General features: G+C 36.4%; 9 protein-coding genes across 12 annotated transcripts; 5 read left to right on the top strand and 4 right to left on the bottom strand.

The window, feature by feature from the left end:
- The first annotated feature begins 1,731 nt into the window (after nucleotides 1–1,731).
- Nucleotides 1,732–5,448, top strand: LOC129247939 (26S proteasome non-ATPase regulatory subunit 1). Its single transcript, XM_054887322.1, has 4 exons — nucleotides 1,732–1,897; nucleotides 2,147–3,116; nucleotides 3,174–4,481; nucleotides 4,544–5,448. Exons 2-4 carry the CDS (start codon nucleotides 2,162–2,164, stop codon nucleotides 5,347–5,349), a joined length of 3,069 nt encoding a protein of 1,022 aa, XP_054743297.1. The 5' UTR covers nucleotides 1,732–1,897; nucleotides 2,147–2,161; the 3' UTR covers nucleotides 5,350–5,448.
- LOC129247947 (UDP-N-acetylglucosamine transferase subunit ALG13 homolog) lies at nucleotides 5,357–6,148 on the bottom strand. The gene has a single exon (XM_054887333.1). It carries the CDS (start codon nucleotides 6,041–6,043, stop codon nucleotides 5,522–5,524), a length of 522 nt encoding a protein of 173 aa, XP_054743308.1. The 5' UTR covers nucleotides 6,044–6,148; the 3' UTR covers nucleotides 5,357–5,521.
- Nucleotides 6,149–7,714: 1,566 nt separating this feature from the next.
- On the top strand, nucleotides 7,715–10,488 carry LOC129252838 (GPALPP motifs-containing protein 1). Of its 2 annotated transcripts, none has more exons than XM_054890970.1 (4): nucleotides 7,715–7,823; nucleotides 9,227–9,940; nucleotides 10,002–10,227; nucleotides 10,324–10,488. In XM_054890970.1, the coding sequence occupies exons 2-4, from the start codon at nucleotides 9,264–9,266 to the stop codon at nucleotides 10,486–10,488; spliced, it is 1,068 nt and encodes a 355-aa protein (XP_054746945.1). In that variant the 5' UTR covers nucleotides 7,715–7,823; nucleotides 9,227–9,263. The 2 variants fall into 2 exon arrangements, with proteins under 2 accessions (XP_054746945.1, XP_054746946.1); XM_054890971.1 differs by having other exon boundaries at nucleotides 7,806–7,895.
- LOC129252840 (phosphatidate cytidylyltransferase, mitochondrial) lies at nucleotides 7,838–9,216 on the top strand. Its single transcript, XM_054890972.1, has one exon. The coding sequence runs from the start codon at nucleotides 7,846–7,848 to the stop codon at nucleotides 8,848–8,850; it is 1,005 nt and encodes a 334-aa protein (XP_054746947.1). The 5' UTR covers nucleotides 7,838–7,845; the 3' UTR covers nucleotides 8,851–9,216.
- LOC129252841 (cyclin-C) lies at nucleotides 10,489–11,714 on the bottom strand. Of its 3 annotated transcripts, none has more exons than XM_054890976.1 (3): nucleotides 11,604–11,714; nucleotides 10,905–11,544; nucleotides 10,489–10,833 (listed from the first exon to the last, which is right to left on the bottom strand). In XM_054890976.1, exons 2-3 carry the CDS (start codon nucleotides 11,490–11,492, stop codon nucleotides 10,618–10,620), a joined length of 804 nt encoding a protein of 267 aa, XP_054746951.1. In that variant the 5' UTR covers nucleotides 11,493–11,544; nucleotides 11,604–11,714; the 3' UTR covers nucleotides 10,489–10,617. The 3 variants fall into 3 exon arrangements, with proteins under 3 accessions (XP_054746951.1, XP_054746949.1, XP_054746948.1); XM_054890974.1 differs by having other exon boundaries at nucleotides 11,607–11,714; XM_054890973.1 differs by having other exon boundaries at nucleotides 10,905–11,714.
- A 2,371-nt stretch (nucleotides 11,715–14,085) lies between these two features.
- Nucleotides 14,086–16,374, top strand: LOC129247901 (mitochondrial-processing peptidase subunit beta). Its single transcript, XM_054887265.1, has 6 exons — nucleotides 14,086–14,249; nucleotides 14,542–14,748; nucleotides 14,806–15,134; nucleotides 15,199–15,575; nucleotides 15,634–15,725; nucleotides 15,781–16,374. The coding sequence occupies exons 1-6, from the start codon at nucleotides 14,181–14,183 to the stop codon at nucleotides 16,123–16,125; spliced, it is 1,419 nt and encodes a 472-aa protein (XP_054743240.1). The 5' UTR covers nucleotides 14,086–14,180; the 3' UTR covers nucleotides 16,126–16,374.
- Nucleotides 16,357–18,264, bottom strand: LOC129247889 (2-(3-amino-3-carboxypropyl)histidine synthase subunit 2). The gene is made up of 5 exons (XM_054887254.1): nucleotides 18,019–18,264; nucleotides 17,807–17,956; nucleotides 17,509–17,755; nucleotides 17,277–17,435; nucleotides 16,357–17,202 (listed from the first exon to the last, which is right to left on the bottom strand). Exons 1-5 carry the CDS (start codon nucleotides 18,172–18,174, stop codon nucleotides 16,472–16,474), a joined length of 1,443 nt encoding a protein of 480 aa, XP_054743229.1. The 5' UTR covers nucleotides 18,175–18,264; the 3' UTR covers nucleotides 16,357–16,471.
- Nucleotides 18,265–18,577: 313 nt separating this feature from the next.
- On the top strand, nucleotides 18,578–19,621 carry LOC129235729 (dynein light chain Tctex-type). The gene has a single exon (XM_054869737.1). It carries the CDS (start codon nucleotides 18,761–18,763, stop codon nucleotides 19,094–19,096), a length of 336 nt encoding a protein of 111 aa, XP_054725712.1. The 5' UTR covers nucleotides 18,578–18,760; the 3' UTR covers nucleotides 19,097–19,621.
- A 1,457-nt stretch (nucleotides 19,622–21,078) lies between these two features.
- Nucleotides 21,079–22,766, bottom strand: LOC129235732 (uncharacterized). Its single transcript, XM_054869740.1, has 5 exons — nucleotides 22,616–22,766; nucleotides 22,349–22,554; nucleotides 21,878–22,287; nucleotides 21,594–21,815; nucleotides 21,079–21,531 (listed from the first exon to the last, which is right to left on the bottom strand). The coding sequence occupies exons 1-5, from the start codon at nucleotides 22,680–22,682 to the stop codon at nucleotides 21,282–21,284; spliced, it is 1,155 nt and encodes a 384-aa protein (XP_054725715.1). The 5' UTR covers nucleotides 22,683–22,766; the 3' UTR covers nucleotides 21,079–21,281.
- Nucleotides 22,767–24,471: the final 1,705 nt, after the last annotated feature.

Genomic DNA, 24,471 nt, shown 5'->3' with positions numbered 1-24,471 from the left:
ATCATAACATAACATAACATGCTTGCTGTTCAAGCAAGGTAACGACGCATGAGCAAGATAACGACGCATTTTTTGGTGCGTGCAGCCGGCTACATAAAATTATTAGACGTTATCACGTCAAAAAATAATAATAACATTAAAACAACAGGTATTATTAACAAACTTGGTTTTATTTTAAATTCTTCAAGTAAATCAAATTAATAATAATCAATAAGAAGGCATATGCAAATACATATACATACATATATACGCTGACTTAAGTAGGAGAGAGCAAGATGTCGAACGTTGCCGTTCGTTTGCTTTGTTTGCTTTGTCGTTCCTTCCGCGCTTTCGCTTGCAGTTCATTCAAGGTAACGGCAAAGAGTAAGGTAACGGCAATGAGCAAGGTAACGACACATTTTTCGTGCGTGCAGCCGGCTAAATCGAATTATAAGACGTTATCACGTCAAAAGTTTTTTCCAATAGCGGTCGCCCCTCGGCAGGCAATGGCAAACCGCCGAGTGTATTTCTGCCATGAAAAAAGCTCCTCATAAAAAATATCTGCCGTTCGGAGTCGACTTGAAACTGTAGGTCCCTCCGTTTGTGGAACAACATCAAGACGCACACCATAAATAGGAGGAGGAGCTCGGCCAAACACCCAAAAAGGGTGTACGCGCCAATTTTATATATAATAATGAAATTAGTCAAGAACGTAAGGTTTTTAGCTACAATCTATTATAGCACGAAAAACTGTGAGTAAGTAATATAAGTTGTTGAAAAGGCATGGGTGAGAAGCAACACCGTACTATCTGCGTCTATTTGTATTTGTTCATTTTTTACTATTCTTTCTTGTTAATTATTAGTGTACACATATGTATATATGTATATCAGCATTTGAACTCAGCTCTTTCCTACGTGTTCTCTACAGGCTCCGGTAACAACATTCTTTATAAATGGAAGTGGCATTACGTAGTATTACATACGGCTACGGTTATGGTTATGGCGTTATGGTGCGGCATTCATAATCGTTTACAGTTACCCATATGTTTGGTGACAACAGCTGATTACTAGGGTTACGGTTATCGCTAAGGGCTAACTATGTTTAAAAACAAAATTGTGAGGGAAATTTCGGCTGCTTCGTCACGGAAGTATTCGCCACCCGAAATCTGCACGATTTTTTCACACATACGACGTAACATGAGCGAGACTGTGTTGATTTTTTTCATATACCCTAACACAATATTGTCGCCAACTGAAATCTGCACGGTAATTTCACACATATTCACACACTAGTCAAATCTGTCGTTTTTTTCGTATTTCACTAACCCATTCTTAGTTTTTCATAAACATCCCGATTCATAACTCCTACTACGTCAGCCCAACCGCTGATTCTCTCAAATACGTTGAGACCGGCTAACGGCCTGAAATTGGCCACACCATTAAACATCGCTTCACCATGTGCATTGGCTATATAGAATACAGTAGGTGGCGCAATTATATGCAAGTGCAGATGTGTATTCTATATTGTTGGCTTTCCATTCACTTTTATTTATTGTTCCTCTTCGTTTTGTTTGTTTATGGTGCCTCGTAAGGCACAATCTTGTACTATTATATTCTTGGTTCATGCATGTATGGAACGAATAAAAATCGCACAAAAACTTACAATTTTTTTTCATTGATATGGCAGCACGAAATGTGGTTTAAAATAAAGAACTGAACATACCCAACGTGTGTATGACATGGAAGTAAACTAGTATGACAGAAGTGATTTGCAGATTTAGGTTTACCAATTCCATTTTTTCAGTGAAGTTTATAACGCTATATAATCAAAAATATTTCACGAAAATACCTAAATCATTAGTATTTTTTAGTAAAAACGAACATATACGTGGTAAATTTTCTGTCTGAAGTAATTGAGGTATGTACATATATAATTTGACTAGGACGCCGTGAAAAATTTGAGAACCCTATTTGTGATACCTCCTTGTTCATTATATATCATTATGTATAAGGAAGAAACAAAGATGTTTTGTTTCTGCAAAATATATACCTTCTAATTTGTGTTGATTGGCTTAAACTCACATACGAAATGGCTTAATATAAGAAATGTTCAGACTGTAATAAACATAACCTAAATATGGGGTTGTATGTTAATTCTCTATTTCAGTAACAAATAACCACGATGACGCTGACGTCCGCTGCTGGTATCATCTCTCTGCTAGATGAGCCCATGCCCGATTTGAAGGTATTTGCTCTGAAAAAACTCGATAACATCGTAGACGAGTTTTGGCCAGAGATCTCGGAATCTATCGAGAAAATTGAAATGTTGCATGAGGATCGATCATTTCCTGAAAACAAATTGGCTGGCATGGTTGCGTCGAAAGTATTCTATCATTTGGGTTCATTTGAAGACGCACTAACTTATGCCCTAGGTGCCGGGGATTTGTTCGACGTAAATGCACGCAACGAATACACTGAAACTATTATAGCCAAGTGTATCGACTTTTACATTGCACAACGTATTGCTTTCATTGAAAATCCGAAGGAGGCCAAGACTGTTGACACACGTCTCGAAGCGATTGTCAACCGCATGATTCAGCGTTGCTTGGATGACGGTCAATATCGCCAAGCATTAGGAATCGCTTTGGAAACCCGTCGCATGGATATTTTTGAGCAGTCCATTATGAAATCGGATGATGTTAGTGGCATGTTGGCTTATGCCTACAATGTGACAATGTCGTTAATTCAGAATCGCGGCTTCCGTAATGAAGTATTACGCTGCTTAGTGGGCCTATATCGCGACTTAGGCATACCAGACTACGTAAATATGTGCCAATGTTTAATATTTTTGGAAGACCCACTTGCAGTGGCAGAAGTCCTCGATAAACTAACTCGATCCTCAGTTGAAGGCAATAATTTAATGGCATACCAGATTGCTTTCGACTTGTATGAATCGGCAACTCAAGAATTTTTGGGTAAAGTACTTCAGGCACTTAAGGAAACAGCACCAATTCCCACAGCATTACCGTCAACTTTTAAGCCTCAGGGCACAAATGCCGCTGGCAGCGATGATGCATCGAAGTCATCTAACGATGAGAAGCCTAAGTCGACAGAAGATTCTGCCGGAGATGCCGAAGGTAAGTTTTACGGTACCTTTTGTTTTATTTAATTCAATTTACTAATTCTTGCAATAGGCGATGCTAAGATTGAGAGGACAATTGACTCCCTGAACGACTCCGAAAAGGCCCACCAAAAAAATATTGAGAAGCTTATTTCTATTTTGTCTGGCGAAGTAACCATTGACCTTCAGCTGCAGTTCTTAATTCGCAGTAATCATGCTGATCTTCAAATCCTTCGAGGCACAAAAGAAGCTGTGCGAGTATCAATTTGCCACACTGCTACGGTAATCGCCAATGCTTTTATGCATGCTGGCACAACCTCCGATCAATTTTTACGCGATAACTTAGATTGGCTGGCGCGTGCCACAAATTGGGCAAAATTAACAGCCACTGCATCTTTGGGTGTCATCCACCGTGGACACGAAAAGGATTCTTTGGGTCTTATGCAAAGCTACTTGCCAAAGGAGACTGGACCCAGCTCCGGTTATTCTGAGGGTGGTGGCCTGTATGCTTTGGGTATGATTCATGCCAATCATGGTGCAAACATAATCGACTACCTTCTACAGCAATTAAAAGATGCTCAAAATGAAAATGTTCGTCATGGAGGCTGTTTGGGGTTAGGTCTTGCAGCAATGGGCACTCATCGTCAAGATTTGTATGAGCAGCTTAAATTCAATTTGTACCAAGATGATGCTGTTACCGGTGAGGCCGCTGGTATAGCGATGGGTATGGTAATGCTGGGCTCTAAAAATGCCCAAGCAATCGAGGACATGGTTTCGTATGCCCAAGAAACACAGCATGAGAAAATCTTAAGGGGGTTATCAGTTGGTATTTCATTAACCATGTTTGCACGCCTAGAAGAGGCGGATCCATTGGTTACCAGTTTGTCCACTGACAAAGACCCCGTACTTCGACGTTCTGGCATGTACACTATAGCAATGGCTTACAATGGCACTGGAAGCAATAAAGCTATTCGCCGCCTATTACACGTCGCAGTTTCTGATGTAAATGATGATGTACGACGAGCTGCGGTAACTGCTATTGGTTTCATCCTCTTCCGTACACCTGAGCAATGCCCCTCTGTTGTAAGTTTACTAGCGGAGTCTTACAACCCACACGTTCGATACGGTGCTGCTATGGCTTTGGGCATTGCTTGTGCTGGTACCGGTCTGCGCGAAGCAATTGGCCTCTTGGAACCTATGGTTAAATTTGATCCAGTAAATTTTGTACGTCAGGGCGCTCTCATCGCTTCTGCTATGATTCTGATTCAACACACTGACCAGACTTGTCCGAAAAACACCTTCTTCCGTCAGCTTTATGCCGAAGTAATCAGCAACAAGCATGAAGATGTCATGGCCAAATTTGGTGCCATCCTCGCTCAGGGTAAATAAAAATTAAAATATTACATATGACGATATCAAAGAAATTAAATATCTATTTTTTAGGCATTATTGATGGAGGCGGTCGCAATGCTACACTTTCATTGCAATCGCGCACTGGACATACTAATTTGCAAGCTGTGGTAGGAATGCTGGTATTCACTCAGTACTGGTATTGGTTCCCATTAGCACATTCACTCGCGTTGGCATTTACTCCAACCTGTGTTATTGGCTTGAACTCGGATCTTAAAATGCCTAAGATGGAGTTCAAATCTGCGGCAAAACCATCTCTGTATGCCTACCCGGCGCCCTTGGAAGAAAAGAAATCAGAGGAGCGTGAAAAAGTGGCTACAGCTGTGCTCTCTATAGCTGCGCGCCAAAGACGTCGAGAAATTGCTGATAAGAAGGAGGAAGATAATAAAATGGATGTGGACGAGGATAGCAAGGAATCAAAGAAGGACGATAAAAAAATGGATGTTGATGAAAAGATCGAGAAAAAAGACGAAAAGAAAAAGAAAGATGAGAAAGAAAAGAAGAAGGAGGAAGACAAGGAGACAGTCGATAAAAAGAAAGAAGAAAAAGAAAAGGAAAAAGAGAAAGAAAAGAAGGACAAAAAAGAACCTGAACCCAATTTCGAAATCCTACAGAATCCCGCTCGTGTCGTGCGCCAACAACTTAAAGTTGTTAGCGTTGCTGAAGCTCAGGCTTATATACCCCTCAAGGACGTGACAATTGGTGGTATTATTGTACTGCAACATACAGGCAAATCTGCTGAGCAAGAGTTGGTTGAACCAGTTGCAGCTTATGGCCCAAAGAACGAAGACGCTAAGGAACCCGAGCCTCCAGAGCCATTCGAATACATAGAAGACTAAATGGGAATGCTTTTTATCATTTTGTAATTTTATTGTAACCTATAGAAACTCAACGCACTTATTTTCGCGTTTCACATTAAAAATCTTATAAAAATTAAATGAATTCTTATTTATCCCATTAGAATTTCCATTACTCCTCTTTTAATAAGTATAATATATATATATGTAGTAATTAAAAATATGAAGCAATCATCATCTCGTTCAAGTAATTCACAAAATGTGGTATATTATTACGTTTTTCATATGCCTGCAACTTAGTTACATCCGCTTGCTCTATTATTTTGGCCAGTCCTTCCACATTAGAATAAAATACGTATCCTTCTTTACTCAGTTCCTGTGCCAATTCTTTCTGATGATTATCCATTAATCTGTCATTGACCACTATGATACCGGGTCGACTGTGATTCAATATGTCCATACAAGTGCCGGCGCCTGCATGACCTATTATCAGATCAGCATCCAGTATATCAGTTCTTGGTGTTTCAAGCTTGAAGTCGTATTGTTCAAGTGTGATACCATATACTTGGCGAATGTGATTTACATTTTGTACAGGTCTCCCATGACCGTGCTGGATGACCAACTTTTGACAACCCCGCTGCTGTAAAGCGTGCAAACATCGAGAAGACACGACTTCGTTAATAAGCTCATCAAATTTGGTAGTCCCCACTGTGACATAAATTGTTTTGAAATACATTTTTTAATATTTTAGTAATAGTTACGAAGTACAGACAAGCGTTAGAAAATTTTTTTGCTAGTACACGAACTTAATGAGCTGATAAACATAACATAAAATCGAATGTCATAATTCTCTTTGTAAAAAAAAATACATTGCCACATCAGATGAGCTACCAGAGTGACCAGAAAGTATAATGAGATTCGTTAAAAAAAATTGATGTTGAAAATACAATCGTTACTGATTCAAGGTTCATAAAACAAATAATTTGTAAATATTGTTATCTTCATGTATCAAAAATATTGCAAAGTAGGGGAAAGTGAGAGTGCAAAATGACATTTCATTTTGAGGGAAAGTTACAAATTTTTACTGGATAATTTTCGCAAATAAAATTAAATCGCATTAAAATTTGCGAATTGAGTCAAAGTTCTAAATTTAAATAAAAATTGTGATGAAAATGGAGAATGTAACTAAATATACTTCAGATAAAATTTATAAAGTTTATTTGAACCCATACATACATTAAATAGGAATCAGCAATGATATAAAGCTATGTACTTCTGAACCACAGCTTCCAGTCTCCATTGCTGCAAATCGAAAGTATTTAAGGTATATTTTGTGTTTTATGCGTGTTCTTGTTTGTTATTAACTAATTTGGCAATATATATACATACATGCACAGACGGAAGCAAGAAAAATATGAAAAAATATGCAATGCCACAGAAATACAATTGCTAATGGACAGCGGTGATAAAGTGGAACAAATTGTGGACAAAATAAAATCATGTGATGCTGAGCTCGTTATTTTGCATTTTATTTGCTTTATTGTTTTTCTTTTTTTTTAACTTAATACGAGGTAGCCCAACTGAGCTTTCGAGATTTTCCCACCAACCAAAATTGCAAATTGTTTCTGGTTTTGCGTTCATGTACGCGAATTCTCGTATATTAAGTTACTTGTCCGTGGTAGCTAGTGCTCCTTTTATTGTAAAAAAAAAATAATTTATTGTTATTTGTATATTAAATAAATAAGTTATAATACGATCACATGAAAGTAGGTTATCTACTTTTTCGTGCTTAACTCCTAATTCGTAATTAAATAGAGAGATTATATATGTATATAATTGGCGCGTACACCCTTTCTGGGTGTTTGGCCGAGCTCCTCCTTCTATATATCTTATGCGTCTTGATGTTATTCCACAAATGGAGCGACCTACAGTTTCAAGCCGACTCCGAACGTCAAATATTTTTATGAGGAGCTTTTTCATGCTAGTCATAAAACAGAAAAATGCTTGTGTCCATAAATGTATGACCTCTTATTACTTATTATAAAATTTAATATCGAATTTCGCATGAGTATTGTTACCATAATTTTTTTGAGACTTCAGTAAACGTTTACGGATTTCCTCCAACTGTTCATTACTAGTAGCCAATTGCACAATTAAATTAGCTATTCCCTCTCCTTGTCTTTTCTTCATATCGTTAATGAGAATTAAACAAACCTAAAACTCCAAAATGCATATTCCACCAAATCAATTTCTATAAAGAAAAGCCTTTCAAAACAGTCTTAGCTGCTGATTGTCAATTTTGCCATATGTGAACATACTTTTAGTGACAAATTACTGGATAATTTTTACATGAACATACCTTATAATTTTAGTTCCCTTTTGGCTTTTAACAATCCGGCTACATTCTTTTACAGCTGGGCTCACAACAACAATTTAACAGCGAAGGATATTTGGATGTGTCCGATTTAATGAAAATATAAAAGTTCAATTAAACAACCGTTTCACATCAGTAAAAAGTAATTATATTTACATTCTGAAATGGCTATTTTCAAAGATATTTTGGCGCGTTTTCCTCGTGGTGGTCTTTCGTATGTATTTGCTTATGGCAGCGGTGTGAAGCAACAAATTGGCTATGAAGAAGTTGCTAAACAAAAGAACAACATTATTGACTTAATATTTTGTGTGCGTGATCCACTAGGTTGGCATGCTGAAAATCTCGATCGTCAGGAAAGCCACTACTCTCTATTACGCCTACTGGGCCCGCGTTTCATCATGAATTACCAAGAGCATTTAGGTGCACGTGTATACTTCAATACATTAGTGCCGCTGCACGATATTCATGTAACAATTAAATATGGCGTCATATCGCGAGAACACTTGTTGGATGATTTACAGAATTGGCGGTACTTGTATCTTGCGGGCCGGCTACAAAAACCTGTATTCGATTTGGTAGCAACAAATGGCGATGACGAATTAAAGGAGGCTTTAGCGTGCAACTTACTCAGCGCATTTCAAGTAGCCTTACTTTTACTACCAGAACGGTTCACAGCCTATCAACTATTCCATACAATATCGAGCCTCAGTTATAAAGGAGATTTCCGAATGATATTCGGCGAGAATAAGCACAAAGTTCGCAATATAGTGTTGGCACAAGAGAAAGATTTCTTGAATCTCTATTCTCCAGTATTGCAAAAATTGACTGATTACGTGGGGGCCGATTTTAATGCCAAGGAAGTGGGAACGGGCAACACAATTACTCAGTTTGAGCAGGACAAGTCGTCGAAAGCTAAGATACATCATCTACGCAACGTACCAAATGAATTGCAAAAACGGATTGTACGAAATTCAGCATTTAAGGGTGATTATATGAATATAGTACCACACTTGGCAGATTCACACAATCTTCTCGAACTTGTGCAAACTTCAGTAAATGACATAGTGTGGCGCAGCAGTATTACTCAGTCAATAAAAAATATAGCCAGTGCAGGATTTTTCAAATCTCTGCTTTACAGCTATCGTAAGGCGCTTAAGACTTTTTCCTAATTGGGGGAAACAGTACGTTGATAAGGCAATTACTGCTTTTAGAACCATGCCAAAGTAATATAAAGGAAAAACGCTTTTTGGTATCTATGCTTTGCTTCTTAAATATCTTGCTACCGAAAAATTACACATAATTACACTTACAAAGGTGTAGTTGTTAAATATTTCTGATTAGAAGCATTTAAAAATTTGCACAGAGTGGCTCTCAAGGGATTTTTACAATGTAAATCTTAAACAATTTTGTTGGCTGTCCAATATGTTTGTATTTACTAAGATTCGTTATCTCTTTGAGTTATTTTTAACTATTTAGCGCAATAAAGTGCATAAAACATAAATTCTAATATACTAATGCAGTTTTAATTATTTTTCCGTTTGTTAGATACATGTAACCTTTCACGAAAATAAATCGGCATAAAATGACCAGCGACACTGATTCATCCGCATCCTCATCCTCATCATCTGAGAAGTATAAAAAGCATAAAAAAAATAAGAAAATAAAATGCAAATCTGAGAAAAAAAAGCACAGACACAAGGAAAAGAAAGCTAAGCGTCACAAGGATATTAAGCACAATCGTCAAGAAAGGCACCGAGTAAAGCTGGCCATTACGCTGCCAATGCAAGCTGAGAAAAGAGCAGAACTTGAGCACAATGACGACGCTTTCGGTCCAGCGCTACCACCACATTTGCTCAAAGATGAGCCCAAAGTCGAGAAGGCTTTGATAGGTCCAGTTTTACCCCGTGAATTTTCACAATTAACTGATAGTACGAAAGTAGCTGAACCTTGCGAAATGGAGGTATTAAATGAGGATGGCGAAGAACATGACATGGCGTTTTCCTACGGTCCTATGCCTACACCTGCTGACGGCGAGGGCATGATACCAATGAGCGCCACCCAAATAGAATTAGAAGAGCGCGCACTAGAATTAAAGCTTGCAGCCATAGAAAGTGGAACTGGACAATCGGTGGATGTCAAAGTACGTGAAGAGTGGATGTTAGAACTACCAGCGGTTGGATTGAAAGGAGGATTAGCGGCACTTGCGAACATGAAGCGTACATTTCATCAGGGCAAGGAAAGGCCCGATTTTAGTGACCGGTGAGCGAATATTCATTTAACTAACAAGAAATTTATTTACAATGATTTTACTCACATATAGCTCCTCTTGGACAAAAACGCCCCAAGATGCAGAGAATCCCACCCCGAGTACATCGAAGGATGCCACAAAAGTCGAGGTATTAAAACGAAACGCTGAGGCCGCATATGAGAGAAAACGTGACGAGGAGCAAGAACGAATTGCTAAAAAACACAAAAAGGACCACAAACGAGATGAATCGTTGGTTGAAATGCATCAAAAGAAGTTGCGTAAGGAGCAAAGGAAGAAGGTAAGTTTGACATTACATCTATAACTTATTTCCCCAATTGTGTATATAGTACGCATGTATAGCCATTTATGCATCATTTCCTTAAACTTCTTGCAGGAAAAAGAATTAGCTGCGGCGGGCGCTAAACCCGAGCGTCGACCATTTAGCCGTGACGTGGATTTAAAATTAAATAAAATTGATAAGAATCAAACAAAACAAATAGTTGATAAAGCAAAAATACTGAATACGAAATTTGCAACTGGTAAAACAAAATATCTCTAATTTTGAAGTGTGTCTATCCGATAATAAAGTATTGTATTATATAAATTAATATAAAAACATTACATTTCTTACTTACAAAAATACAAATACTTATATTTATAAAAAGTAAGACGAAAGGTCTAGCTGTACTTAACGCTGCGGCGTCGGCTTAGGTTTTGGTATTTTACTTAACAGCAGTTGTATTTCGTCTTTTTCTTTCCAGTCTTTCCAAAGTTCATAAAGATTTACAATTGCCCGCACAATTTCTTGCACTTTGTCTAGGTCCACGTTAAGTTCGGCGAACCAAGTTTTCATTGAATCCTTTTGAAGTATAACGCAAGCTATTTGTAAGCATGCAATTGCAATCTATAATTCGACCAAGTAATCGGTATTATATAAAAATATTTTTTGATATGATGATCTGAATAAGAAAATACCTGATAAGGTGGGTAAAGCAAACAGACATCAGTACGCAACGAATCGTTAACTATACGCCAGCTCAATGTCAACAATTGCTCTTCTTGTCCCATGTCATGCACCATCTGCAATAGTGGTCGATATGGTTGATATACAATCAAACAGCAATCTAAATTTTCCAGCAAATAGAATTCACACTCCAAAACATGGTTAGTACGATAGGGGAACTCCTGCGTGTAGGCGTAGCTAAATTTCGATTTAATAACTGACTGGCAGATGGTGATGAGGCGCGAATTAGATATCACACCGAATTCCTCCACTTTAGACGCTAGTAGTATGCAGGTAGGTGCCAGTAATAATGGATCAATGTTCTTAAGCGAATTTCGAGCATAAAAACGTTTAAAATAAACTGTGGCAGTAGCAATGACCTGTTGACGGAGTTTCAACTGCTCCCCGAGTACTTGAATAACGTTAGCAAAGAAAATAAATATCTTTTGATACTCATCTTCGCTGAGCACTTGTAGATCATATTGCCTTTCACGTATGAGATCTTGCCGGTCTAGTATCCATTGTTGAGAGTGAGAACTTTGCCAAAAATTTCCAGCCATGTCGGGCTATCGCACCCAAACACGTTAATTTCAATGGTCCTTTTCTTTTGAACTATAAAATAATAATGACCTTAGTTTTGAAACACTTGTGAACGTATAAAATTATCAGACTACCAATATATATTAACAATATTTGTAGATAGCTTGGAAAATCCGATTCGATTGTTTCCTAAAATATTAATCTCGTTTTGTTGTCATCCAACAAATTTGCGAAAAGAAGAAGAACACAGGAGCTAATTTTCAAGGCCCATAAGCAATAATGATTGAACGTACCATATTTTGACAATCATGTTTTTGACATCCCTAAAAGCTGCCAACTTAGTAAAATATTTTTGTTTTTCCTTGTTCAGTCCTCTCGGGAGCATAGAGTCTCGATAAGACTCAGAAAGACAAAGTATCTTAAGGGAGGGGTCTAGGGTTTGAGCATTTTTTTTAATAAATTTTTGAGAGTTTGCTTTAGAGATATGAATAGTGAAAATGTATTTAAACTTTTTGTACATTATAAAGCATCATTTCAACAATATTGTACTAAATTTTTGTAAGAAAATATCGGGAAATAAGCCGGTGAGGTAACTTTTCCGAAAACGCCTTTTTCAAAAGGTGATTTGCGGTGACTATCGTATCTAGTTGTAGGATCACCTGAAATAAAAAAAACAGAATTATTTGGTTAAATTATCACCAAAACCTCCCCCCCACTGGCTCCGATTTTTTTTTTTTTTCATTTTTCGTTGCCAGCGCGTTTTTGAAGCAAAAAGTGCGATTTTCACTGATTTTTTTGCTGTATAAGTGGAAACCGCCCTTAATGTAAAACAAAAAAGTGAAAAATCTCTCAGTGGGGGGGAGGTATTATATATATAGAAGTTGTATACCAAATTTGAAAAGGATCGGTTAAATATTGTTGAAGTTCTAATAGTCACGGACTTTGAAAAAGTGGTTTCGAGAAAAACGCGTAACGCTCCGCTCCAAACGCTCGCAGCTGTCGCAGAGGAGTGGGGACAAAAACGTCTATAACTCCAAAAGTTTTGCTCCGATTGAGCTGAAATTTTGAGACAATATTTTTGAGATGATTTACTATAAGAAAAAGCTATTTCCAAAAAATCGATTTTTTGAAAGTCAAACCCTAGACCCCTCCCTTAAAAATAATATTGAGAAATATTTAGTATTATATATGGTATACTTTATTTAATGAATAATGTGAATACTTAATGAGCGCCTTAGTGGATGTTGTTATTTTAGATGTAATGACCTCAATAAAAATATGTAATACCATGATTAAACCGCATTTTAAATTACGTTTTCTGTTTTAAATATTGTTATAGGTACAATCACACATACATGCTGCAATCAAACACAAATGAAAAGATTGCAAAAACTACAGAATAAGGGCATGCGATGCATATCATGTTAGAGACTTCAAAGTGGTTTAATATTAGAGAACAATTTGAACTAAATACCCTTATGGCAGTTCACAAAATCAAAAATAAAAATGCATATTATTGCTAATACTAATAAAAAAAAAAAATAATAATTAACTTTATTTGAGCTGGCAAACTATCGATAGTGGCATCACTCAATATTTTCGATGTTTGGAAAAAAGTATCAATATTATCAATCACATTTTTTGACTTCAGTGTTTCTTTAAAAATTAATTCAATATCAACAAAGAAAAACTGAAACAAAAATATTCCGTAAGGGCAACACATAACAACTCATTATATTGCGAGATCTAAGTATTTCTTTGTTTTCATCGTAGCCACCACTATTACTAATGATTGTTCTTTGAAATTTCTTTGCCTCTAAATTTTTCTTACAATACGTTCACATATAAGTAGATGATCTACTTTTTCGCGCTTAACTCAAAATCCGTAAATAAAAATTTCTCTCCCAAATCTGGGATTATAAAATAATATAATTATAAAATGATCCCAGATAATAACGGTACTTATTGACATACAGCCCTGTGTTTTCTGTGTTATCGATAATTATTATTATTAAAACTAAATAAAATGGATGCCGGCAAAGCAAACAGGTCCGTAAACATAATTCTATTAAAATTTTTGTTAAATATTATTAATTAGGGATTCATTTACAAAAAAAAGCGTGTGCCCATAAACGTTTTGTCCTCTTATTACTTACTATAAAATGTAATATCGAATTTCGCATGCGTATTGGTACCATAATTTTTTTGAAACTTCAGTACACGTTGTTTACGGATTTCCTCCAACTGTTCATTACTAGTAGCCAATTGCGGAATTAAATTAGCTGTTCCTTCTCTTTGAATTTTATTCATATCATTATTAATAATTAAAGAAACCAAAATATTCCACCAAAATAATTTATATGAAGAAAAACCTCTCAAAGCAGTATTGACAGCTGATTGTCAATTTTGCATGTTATCTACCATATGTGAACGGCTCGATTAATTTGGTGGATTTATGGGGGATTAATGCATATGTGAACGTATTATTATCTAAAACTTTAAGTCTTAAGCCAAGTTCTTTACGCTAGTACAAGTGATTTGAAATTTCTACTATCGATAGTAAGAAAATCTGTCGATAGAAATGCAAAAACGTAACAAATTCGATACATCGCTAAAGTGCCAGTTCTACTGTCTGGTTTGTGTAAAGTCGTCGAGACGAATTGTTTAATATATTTTAAGCAAATTCTTTAAAAGAACAATTTGAAACGATGGCGTTGCGAGTCCTTTCTGTTTCTCAGAATTTACGCCAGCTCTCGAGAGGAGCTGAGATTTTAAAAGTAAGTGATTATTGGAAAATAAGGGTGTGAATATAAAGGGGGTTAATATTCCACCACATCTATCCTTTTCACATTACGTAATGTGAAAAACTATTGAATACTTCTAATTATATTTCATTTATTTATCGAACATCAATAATTAACGCAAAAGATAATGGATACACTCAATTTTCCCACAATTTTTATATTTACAAATTTGCCTACATTTTACATATTTCTGTTATTTTGAGGTTAGGTGTTGTATGTGTCCCTATTATGTTTTAATTTTCTGCTTTCGTTTCGTTTACGATAGCGCTATAAGGCAACTGCCAGCCTTAAGAAGATTCTCGTGAATATTCCAGCCACCCAGGTAACCCGTTTGGATAATGGACTGCGTGTTGCTAGTGAAGACTCTGGTGCCGCTACTGCTACTGTTGGTCTTTGGATCGATGCTGGATCTCGCTCGGAAACAGAAAAGAACAATGGTGTTGCACATTTTTTGGAACATATGGCTTTCAAGGTTATATTCACGATTAGTAACCTGTTGAAAAATCAATACTTTTGTTTTAATATTTAGGGTACTGCTAAACGTTCTCAAACCGATTTAGAATTGGAAGTTGAGAATTTAGGCGCACATTTGAATGCTTACACCTCTCGCGAGCAGACCGTGTTCTATGCTAAATGTTTATCGAAAGATGTCCCAAAAGCTGTTGAAATTTTGGCCGATATCATTCAAAATTCCAAATTGGGTGAATCCGAAATCGAACGTGAACGATCAGTTATTCTTCGTGAAATGCAAGAAGTTGAAAGCAACTTGCAGGAAGTAGTGTTCGACCACTTACACGCCACCGCCTATCAAGGCACCCCATTAGGTCAGACCATCCTAGGACCCACAAAAAATATTAAGTGAGTATTTATTTATTTTAATAGTCAAAGTGTTGGGGAATTTAATTCATTTTTTTTTGCGTAGGTGCATCGGTAAGCAAGATCTCTCCGAATATATATCAACTCATTACAAAGCCTCCCGAATTGTGCTTTCTGGTGCTGGCGGTGTTAAACATGACGAGCTGGTTAAATTGGCGCAACAGAATTTATGTGGCTTGGAAAACACTTATAATGGCAAACCACCTGTAGTAACACCATGTCGTTTCACCGGCTCGGAAGTGCGTGTACGTGACGACTCTTTGCCACTTGCACATGTTGCCATTGCTGTAGAAGGCTGCGGTTGGACTGATCAGGATAATATCCCTTTGATGGTTGCAAATACTCTGATCGGGGCTTGGGATCGCTCTCAAGGTGGTGGAGTTAACAATGCTTCGAATTTGGCACGTGCCAGCGCTGAAGACAGTAAGTTTCTCAACATAAAAATACAATGCTAATAATTAAAACTAATACAAAATTGTAGATTTGTGCCACAGTTTCCAGTCATTCAACACCTGCTACAAGGACACTGGTTTGTGGGGTATCTACTTCGTTTGTGATCCTTTGCAGTGCGAGGTAATATTAGCATACATTTTACGATATTTCTGTACTAATAAAGTTTCTTACTCAGGACATGTTGTTTAATGTGCAAACCGAATGGATGCGCCTCTGCACAATGGTGACCGAGGCTGAAGTCGAACGCGCCAAGAATTTGTTGAAGACTAACATGTTGCTCCAACTTGATGGTACCACACCTATTTGCGAAGATATTGGTCGTCAAATGCTCTGCTACAATCGTCGTATTCCATTGCACGAACTGGAGCAACGCATTGATGCCGTAAGCGTTAGCAATGTACGTGATGTGGCCATGAAGTACATTTATGACAGATGCCCTGCTGTTGCTGCTGTCGGCCCCGTCGAGAACCTGCCTGAATACAACAGAATCCGCTCATCGATGTACTGGTTAAGAGTCTAATTGAATTGCGAAGACGAAAAACTTCTTCGGTCAATTTAGTGTAATTTGGGAGAAACTAAAATAAAACCACATGAAGATAATATCCAAAGCTGAACGAGCCCCTTAGTGTGAATCCGAAAAATAATTGTATAGTTAAATGCTGTAGGAAAAAATTTGGAAATATGTCCCTGACGGAAAATCGGAAAATGTATTACCAAGAGTTGCATAATCAAATTTCAATAATGAAATAAATTTAATTTAATAATATAATTTATTGAGACACGTTATTCTAATATAAAGACCCATAAAACGAATACTTATATAGAACACTAAACATTCTCGTAAATGTAAAGATTGTATAATGCAATTAGTCGTGTGTATAATTAGTTGGTATACCACTGAGACCTTTTTCCAGCTTGGCCGGTTCCGTACAACCCAATGCTGGATCCAGTCCCTTCCAAGTTCGATCCTCAAATGTCAAGCCAGTGTTATTGATCATCAATCCCATTTTTTCTGTCCCAGTAACAGTTTGATACTGTTCACTCAAAGCGCCAGCACCCTCATCTTCCACACTCTCCGCATTATTTGCACGAACACGGCCACTCACCAAGCTTACATCCTGCTCCTGCAAATCCGCAGAGTTAAATGCCAAAAATTTCTCTCCTTCCGGGAGTAATTTCTTAAAATCGGTTACATATGCCTCGGGATATTTCATATACCAAGCAGGGTTAAGTGCCATTTCGGCCTCGAAGACCGAGACAATGGGTTTATAATATTCTTTGGAGTTATATATGTTATTGAATGGACATCCTATCAATACAAAACAGTCAATTTCCAAAAAGTTGGCCAGTTTAGCGGGGTTTATACGACCCACGGAAATAATTTGCGTCTTTATACCACGAGCTTTCGCCATTTCTTGCAAACGTGAAACAATTTTTAGGTAACCCTCGGCAGTAAGAGTGGCTACGATTAATCCTAATGTTTGAGCATCTTTACATTTTTCAATGTAATAATAACGTCGACGGATGTATTGGGCAGTTAGAGGGTTCTTCTCTAATATAGTGTTGCTTGCGGGTTTATAAATAAACCATTGGGAAGCTGCAAAAACCAAAAAGAAAACGGAAAAAAATATATACTTTTTATAATTTTAAGTTAACCTTATTAACAGTTACCATGTGTGGTGATTGATAGGTTGGAAAATCGTGCATTTTCTGCACCTATAAAAAGGCAGAATGGCTCACTTGGCTGTTTTTGCTCTACCGCCGCATCCTCTGCTGGTGGATAGGCTTCAATAAACAAATCCTTACAGGGTAGTACTTCCTTCAATTTATCTATTTATATTTATTGTAGTTATTTATTAGGAATAAGACATTCGTTTTTTTTTTTTCAAATGATTACACTTACAACAAAGAGAATCCTCCTCAGCCTCGTCGACGCGTTTGTCCAACAAATGATGATAGCCTATATCTAGGTAAATGAATACAACTTTACCCTTGACACTATCAGTTATAACAGACAAATTATCCATAAAATTCTTCATGTCAAAGGGATACTGTGGATACATGTACAGCACAGGCAGGCGGGAAACCCTGCTGCGACAGGCGTTTCCGAAATGTATTAGGCTGTCTGCCTCGACATGTCCGGCGGCGATCTATTGCAATATTTTATTGTCGCACAATGAATCATTAAACCCAAAACCTACCTCATCTACACAACAACTGCCATAGGATGTGTCGGCTAGAACAAAGAATTTTATGTCTGTGGCACCTCCCTCCGGTTTGAACAAAGCTTTGAGACTATCACTGATCTCATTGCTATGTGGCAAATAATGATCAGGAAATTGGAGACAAACCTGATGGAGAACAACTTAATTCTACAATTTATTACTTCAATAATAATTGAAAATACATTTACCCTTTTATAACCATTTTGTCTTATCCATCCCCAACAAATCTTTAATAGCGTTCCATTCCAAACCTGCTCGAGCGGTGGTGTGACTTCATCCTGTTCAATGTCAGCTTGTCGCTCTATTGCTTCCTCTGCAGAGGTATAAAACGAAGAGGTACTCATTAAAATTTTCTAATTTGTTCTTATCTGGAATACACGATTTAACAAATCTTGAGAAGGTGCATATGTGTGTATATTGTCGTTTTTTTTCAATGCTCAAGTACACCAACCAGGGTGGCGGTGCATACACATGTTTAGTAAACAAGTACGGTACTAAACAGTTTTTATAATTATGACTATTATGTAAGATATTCAATCTGTTTAATTCAAAATGGCTTGAAAAACTTAATTTAAACATATATTTTGTTCCTTTAATTTAAAAATATAATATTATACTTTAACAGTTCCAATCGTTTAATGGTCAGAATCAAAGAAAATTTAGTCCGGCAGCATTTATTTGTACAGTACGATTAGAAATCATCGCATTTAAACAAGACGTCAAGGTTATTGAAAGAAGCTTATGAAAAATACAGCAAACGTCAGTTTAGAGAAAGCAAAAGTGGAAAACGCTACATCGGTACGTCGCCTTAATTTTTTCCAATCACTAAATTCCGGAATCTTCGGCAAATTTTGCAATTTACCTATAACTGATATTCCAATAATTACGGAAAAGTAAATTTTTGCAAAGCGTCCAACAAAGAAGTAGAAAATGGAAGAAGCCCGAGATGAAAGCCAGTTTATTGTGGACGACGTAAGCAAAATAATTAAGGATGCAATTGAAAATACCATCGGTGGCAACGCCTACCAACATGACAAGGTAAACAACTGGACTGGACAAGTTGTTGAGAATTGCCTAAGTGTGCTTACCAAGGAGCAGAAACCATACAAATACATTGTTACAGCTATGATTATGCAGAAAACTGGTGCTGGTCTACATACAGCCAGCTCATGCTATTGGAACAACGACACAGATGGCAGCTGCACCGTTCGCTGGGAAAATAAAACTATGTATTGCATAGTATCGGTGTTTGGTCTGGCTGTTTAAGATACAACGATGATGAACGCAAGTGATGAGCTGCCCCAAGGGGCTCCAGCCAGGGGAGGTTATAGACTTTTTAAGTGCTTTCTGCGGAGATGAAAAGGGAAATAAATATTGAAGTAACTACTAACAAAAAAAAAAAAAAAACAACAACAACAATTTTAACGATTTTCCAATAAAGTGCTTTATAAAGCTAAATAAATTATATTATCAAACCAATTTACATTAATATCCCGCTTATCACAAAATAAAATGTGTTAATTGTTTATTTTTATAGCTTCCCAAGTTATATTTAAATAAAAAAGCGTCGATAGGGCCTTATTCGTTAAATATAAATATTAAAAGAAAATGGAAAAATTATTTGATTGATGTACGAGTTCAGGGGCACTGTTCAAGAGCAGGAATTCTAAATTACATACTAGTAATTTAATTCAAAATTTGACTTATAAACGCAGATAATGTATTTTTTTAAGAAAGTTTTGGAGTATACATATGTGAGTAATTAATAAAGAATGTCTATAAGTAAATTCAGTTAATGCAATTCTCGTTCAAAAAATAAAATCTTAGTGTTTTGGATTAAGCTAATTATTTCCACGAACATTCCTAAATACGTAGGGATTTGCGTCAATAAATTCAATTTTAAATAATGCACTAACGGAAATAGTTTTTAATTTGTTTGAATTGGAGTCTAACACCCATTGCAGACGAAGAGATTCAGCTGCCTCGTGAATCTACAGTATTTTGCCATTTATTTACACGCTGTCGGAAGAGCTTGTTTCCCGGTTCTACCTTTAGATGAGGCTGCCGATTTCGACCGATGGCTTCACTGCACTGGGCACAGTTTTGTGAACTGCTACAACACCAAGTACAATTGGATACTAGTTTATAAGCTCCAAAAACTTGACGGAGAGCTTAGCATATTGCTTTCTAGATATTGTAGCATTTTAAAAAGCTAATTGCTCAGATAAACAGTGCCATACTCAAGGTATGTCTTGCATGCAAAGGAATTGGATATCTAAGCAGCTTAAACTGTGACCTTGCCAGAGTGCACAGTGGCATACGCGATATACCTTAAACCCACCCCTTCAGCTCTCTCATCTCTTTTCAGAGGGCTTATGGTTAGATAACATTGAAGACCTAAGCGATAAAGCTTTAGATAATTATGCTAGTCTTTGCTCCTTTTAATTAAATAAGTACATTTCTTTCAATTGGTGGTGGCTTCAAACGTTGCAGCAACTTTTGCTAAATATCATAGGACACTTTTTTTCTATTTACATATGCATTAATGTACGAATTCGTACTCATCGCCATAGACACATACTCGTGCATACAAATATATAATACATAACAGTAGACATATACATACATATTTCGTATGTGCTTTGATGAGTCTTATGTCTATGAATATGAATCATACCGAGGTAGCTTACAGTTTTACTTTTAACTTTGCCTTCGATTTTTTGATTGACCTTGGCATTACGAAATGTATGCATGTAAATATGACAAAACCATATACATATGTACACGTATGTATATATATATACATATTTTGTTTTAATGGAGAGCTCATGTGATTTAGTGTCCACTGAATAGTGACAATAAATCTTGCAAATATGTAGATGTGGCTGATAAACACTTCGGCCGTCAAGAGAATAGAAGAAGCTTTATACGAACGGTTTTGCACATATTATGCCATTCTCCAACAAAACGGGATCGTCGTGATCTAATGATTTTTACATTCGCATCCAGCTTAGTCTCGAATTGAAATTTTAATGAGATTTATTTTCGTTTGAGAATGAACTGAATTGGAGTTTACAACGAAATTAAAAAATATTGCTTAACAAAGGGTTCATTTTGTTGTGAATGGCCTAGTTTCCGAATCATTTTCGAATTTTAACCAAGCCTCTCTTCTCTCTTCTTGCTATGGTTCTAATTTGGTTAACCCATTTCGTGAATGTATTTGAAATATATCATACTATGAACGTTGGTTAAGTTATTTTCGAACGTTCGCTTTGTGTTTATTCGGTATGTATACCATATGTATTTTTAACTTTCATATATTCAGTTTAAAATACAACCATAACTTTAATTGAACAAAATATTTTCGGAGTGATTTGTTTTACACATACATATAAGAATAATAAAAAGTCAAAAGCAATTCTTGGTCGTTCTACAGCTAAACATCGAAAAATTACTTTCTTGACTTTTTACTAAAGCTAGTCGGGAGGGCCGACATTTTGCTGGGTAAACGCAATGTAAACAGATCGCTCTTTGGTGATCGATGCACATTCACAATGTGGGCAAACTTAATCAATCTTTGCTTTGAAATTCCTAGCTCTTGCGCCAGCACATTCATATCGACACTATAGTTGACGCCAATAATCACTGATAGAACTATGAAATAGCATAAAGCCTTCTCCGAAGTGTGTGACGTACGCGAACTAAAAAAAAAGTAAAAAGTGTGAATAAATCGGAAAATTAGTTTATATTTTTAATAACTTACAAAGGCTTGGAATGAGGATCAGAAAAGCGTGACCGCACATCATTTTCTGCCTTCTCTGTGATACCGGAGAGTTCAACGGATTTAATTGAACGTGCACGCGTTTTAAGCAAATTCAACAAACAATCCATGTAAATGATCAATTTTAAATGTAAGAAACCCTCAGGTGTTGGGGAACTGTCTTGAATACGTTTTACGCAACTACACAAGTAATCCGACTGAATTCTGTAAAGCAACACAAATAAAAGTTTAAATTTAAATGTATGCACAAAGTTTATCATACTCACGGCAATTTGTCCAAGGGGGTTGAATATATTACTTTCGATTCTTCATTCAATCGATCGAGAAGCTCGCCAGGCACAATGTCGCGTATGTCATAAATTTCTTCTAATTTCTTTGCATCTTTATTGAATTTTGGACGCAAAATATCGAAGTTATGTTCCGTATTTAGTTTTTCATCCGTATCATTAGTGAACTCAGTCTCGCGCACAGTATTATCCAAATCGTTCTTTAGCACATCGACATTTACTTTATTATTTTCTTGATTATGAGCATAGCGCGCTGCTTTCCGTCCTCCAAATTGTTTCATTAGCATCGTTTTAGTGTGTTGAGCTGTCAAGGCGAGCATAGGCTTCTGTTCAAGAGTGTTGTAGATGTGGTTGCTTAGTGTAGCTTGTTCGATAGGAATAATGCGCACCTATTGAAATTAAATATTACTTTTAATTTGATGCAATCTCCTGGAGCTTTATCTAAATCACCTTATTTGTAATTTTATTGCGCACGCAGATGTAAGTATCTGTGAGCGCAGTTGCTTCACTGGCATCTACGACCCCATGGTAGATTTGATCCTTGGCAGTGACCATTGCAACGTTCGTCGGTGATTCTTTTCCGCTCTTTTGCACCAAGCGACTGAACTGTGTAGCATCCTTGCTAACGGCGGCCAACTGACCATTTTGAAATTTCACTAGTTTATGTGTTAGAAGTTAGACAATTAAGAATTGTACAGACATATTTGAAGTTCTTACGCAATGTTGGTAAAGATGTGGCACGGCTCCGCGTATACACTTTTTCAATAGAAGCCTTTTCCTTCATGACTTTATATTAAGTAAAAACTATACAAATAACTAGATGTAAAACAAAACAGACCGTGGAGGCAACACGTGAAGCAAATGTCATTAGTGCTCCGAAAATCGGTTCAGTCTCTTAACGGGTACTTATGTGCTAAGCAGAATTGTAACAGACAGCGAGTAACGGGTTTCGGGTACCCGCTTTCAAAATGGAGAACAGATTTAAATGCATAGAATTGCAAAAAATTACGACGGGGAAGGATTTCTTTCGGTTATTTTTACCTCGGGAAAATATTAAGATTCATTATTTCATTCATTCATTCATTACCATTCATTCACTATTTACCCCGCCGGTTTGAAGACTCAAGGTTGCTTTTCTGATCACTTGATGACAACTTGTTTGCTTACAAGCAGCAGCAGGAAAATAATAAGCAAATAATATTTATTCAATTTGTATAAGAAAACCTGTAAAATATTAATACTTTAAAAAGAAAATGTTTTTTTGTTTTTGGAAAAATGGGCTTCAGAGAGTTACTGAAAGAGAAAGAGCGAAAATGCAAATGTATCTACGATTTAGTTCTGCAGGAATACCGAAACTTGCTGGAGAAAGACCAAATTTGGGAGGATATTTGGAAAGTGGTAAATGCAAGCTGTAAGTATTATATTATGAAATTAATTTTGCGTTTATTGTGTACATAATTTTGATAAATGGCAACAGTATTTCAATATTGCTCATTTTGGCATGTACTCACAAATATAGCAAACGAAAAGATTTCACTACAAAATTAATCGTATTGTAACCATAAAATGTTATCTGAAATCCGTCCCAAGCCAATAGTGTTTACTGTGCCAGAGACAATAGTGCTTAGCCGGCCGAGTTTTCAGATCAGCTTTTCACTACCTGTCAATCACGCAATTATCCTTAGGGTATTATATGTAAATGTGTGGGTATCCATTGAATCACAAGGCATTTGGCTTTGTGTTGGCATTCATTATTTATTTGTTCCTTGAAACACCGGTGCCTTTGTAATAAAATAAAATAAAATTTAGTTTATTTTTGACGTGATAACGTCTTATAATTCGATTTAACAGGCTGCACGCACGAAAAAATGTGTCGTTACCTTGCTCATTAGTGTTACTTTGCTCATTGCCGTTACCTTGAATGAACTGCAAGCGAAAGCGCGGAACGAACGACAAAGCAAACAAAGCAAACGAACGGCAACGTTCGACATCTTGCTCTCTCCTACTTAAGTGAGCGTATATGTGTATGTATATGCGCATATGTACATATATAAATTCACGTATTTGTATTTGCATATGCCTTCTTATTGATTATTATTAATTTGATTTACTTGAAGAACTTAAAATAAAACCAAGTTTGTTAATAATACCTGTTGTTTTAATGTTATTATTATTTTTTGACGTGATAACGTCTACTAATTCTATGTAGCCGGCTGAACAGCATGTTATGTTATGTTATGTTATGTTATGTTATGTTATGTTATGTTATGTTATGTTATGTTATGTTATGTTATGTTATGTTATGTTATGTTATGTTATGTTATGTTATGTTATGTTATGTTATGTTATGTTATGTTATGTTATGTTATGTTAAAGTATATTATGTTATGTTAATGTTAACTCATTCTCTATATCCATACAAAATATCTATCAAACAAATAAAATTAAAATTTTCTTTTGAAAAATGCAACCATTCAATCAGTATTTTCTTATGACGTTATCACGTTAAACTATCGTCAGTAAACCGACTTTACAGACAACCTCTTTTTTTACGTATTTGTTAGTTTCGTTTG

The sequence above is a fragment of the Anastrepha obliqua genome, chromosome 1 (genome assembly GCF_027943255.1).
Source record: "Anastrepha obliqua isolate idAnaObli1 chromosome 1, idAnaObli1_1.0, whole genome shotgun sequence".
In the NCBI taxonomy this organism is placed as follows: Eukaryota; Metazoa; Arthropoda; class Insecta; order Diptera; family Tephritidae; genus Anastrepha; species Anastrepha obliqua.
Note: the sequence above shows the minus strand (reverse complement) of the source record. Positions and strands in the feature narration are given on the sequence as shown.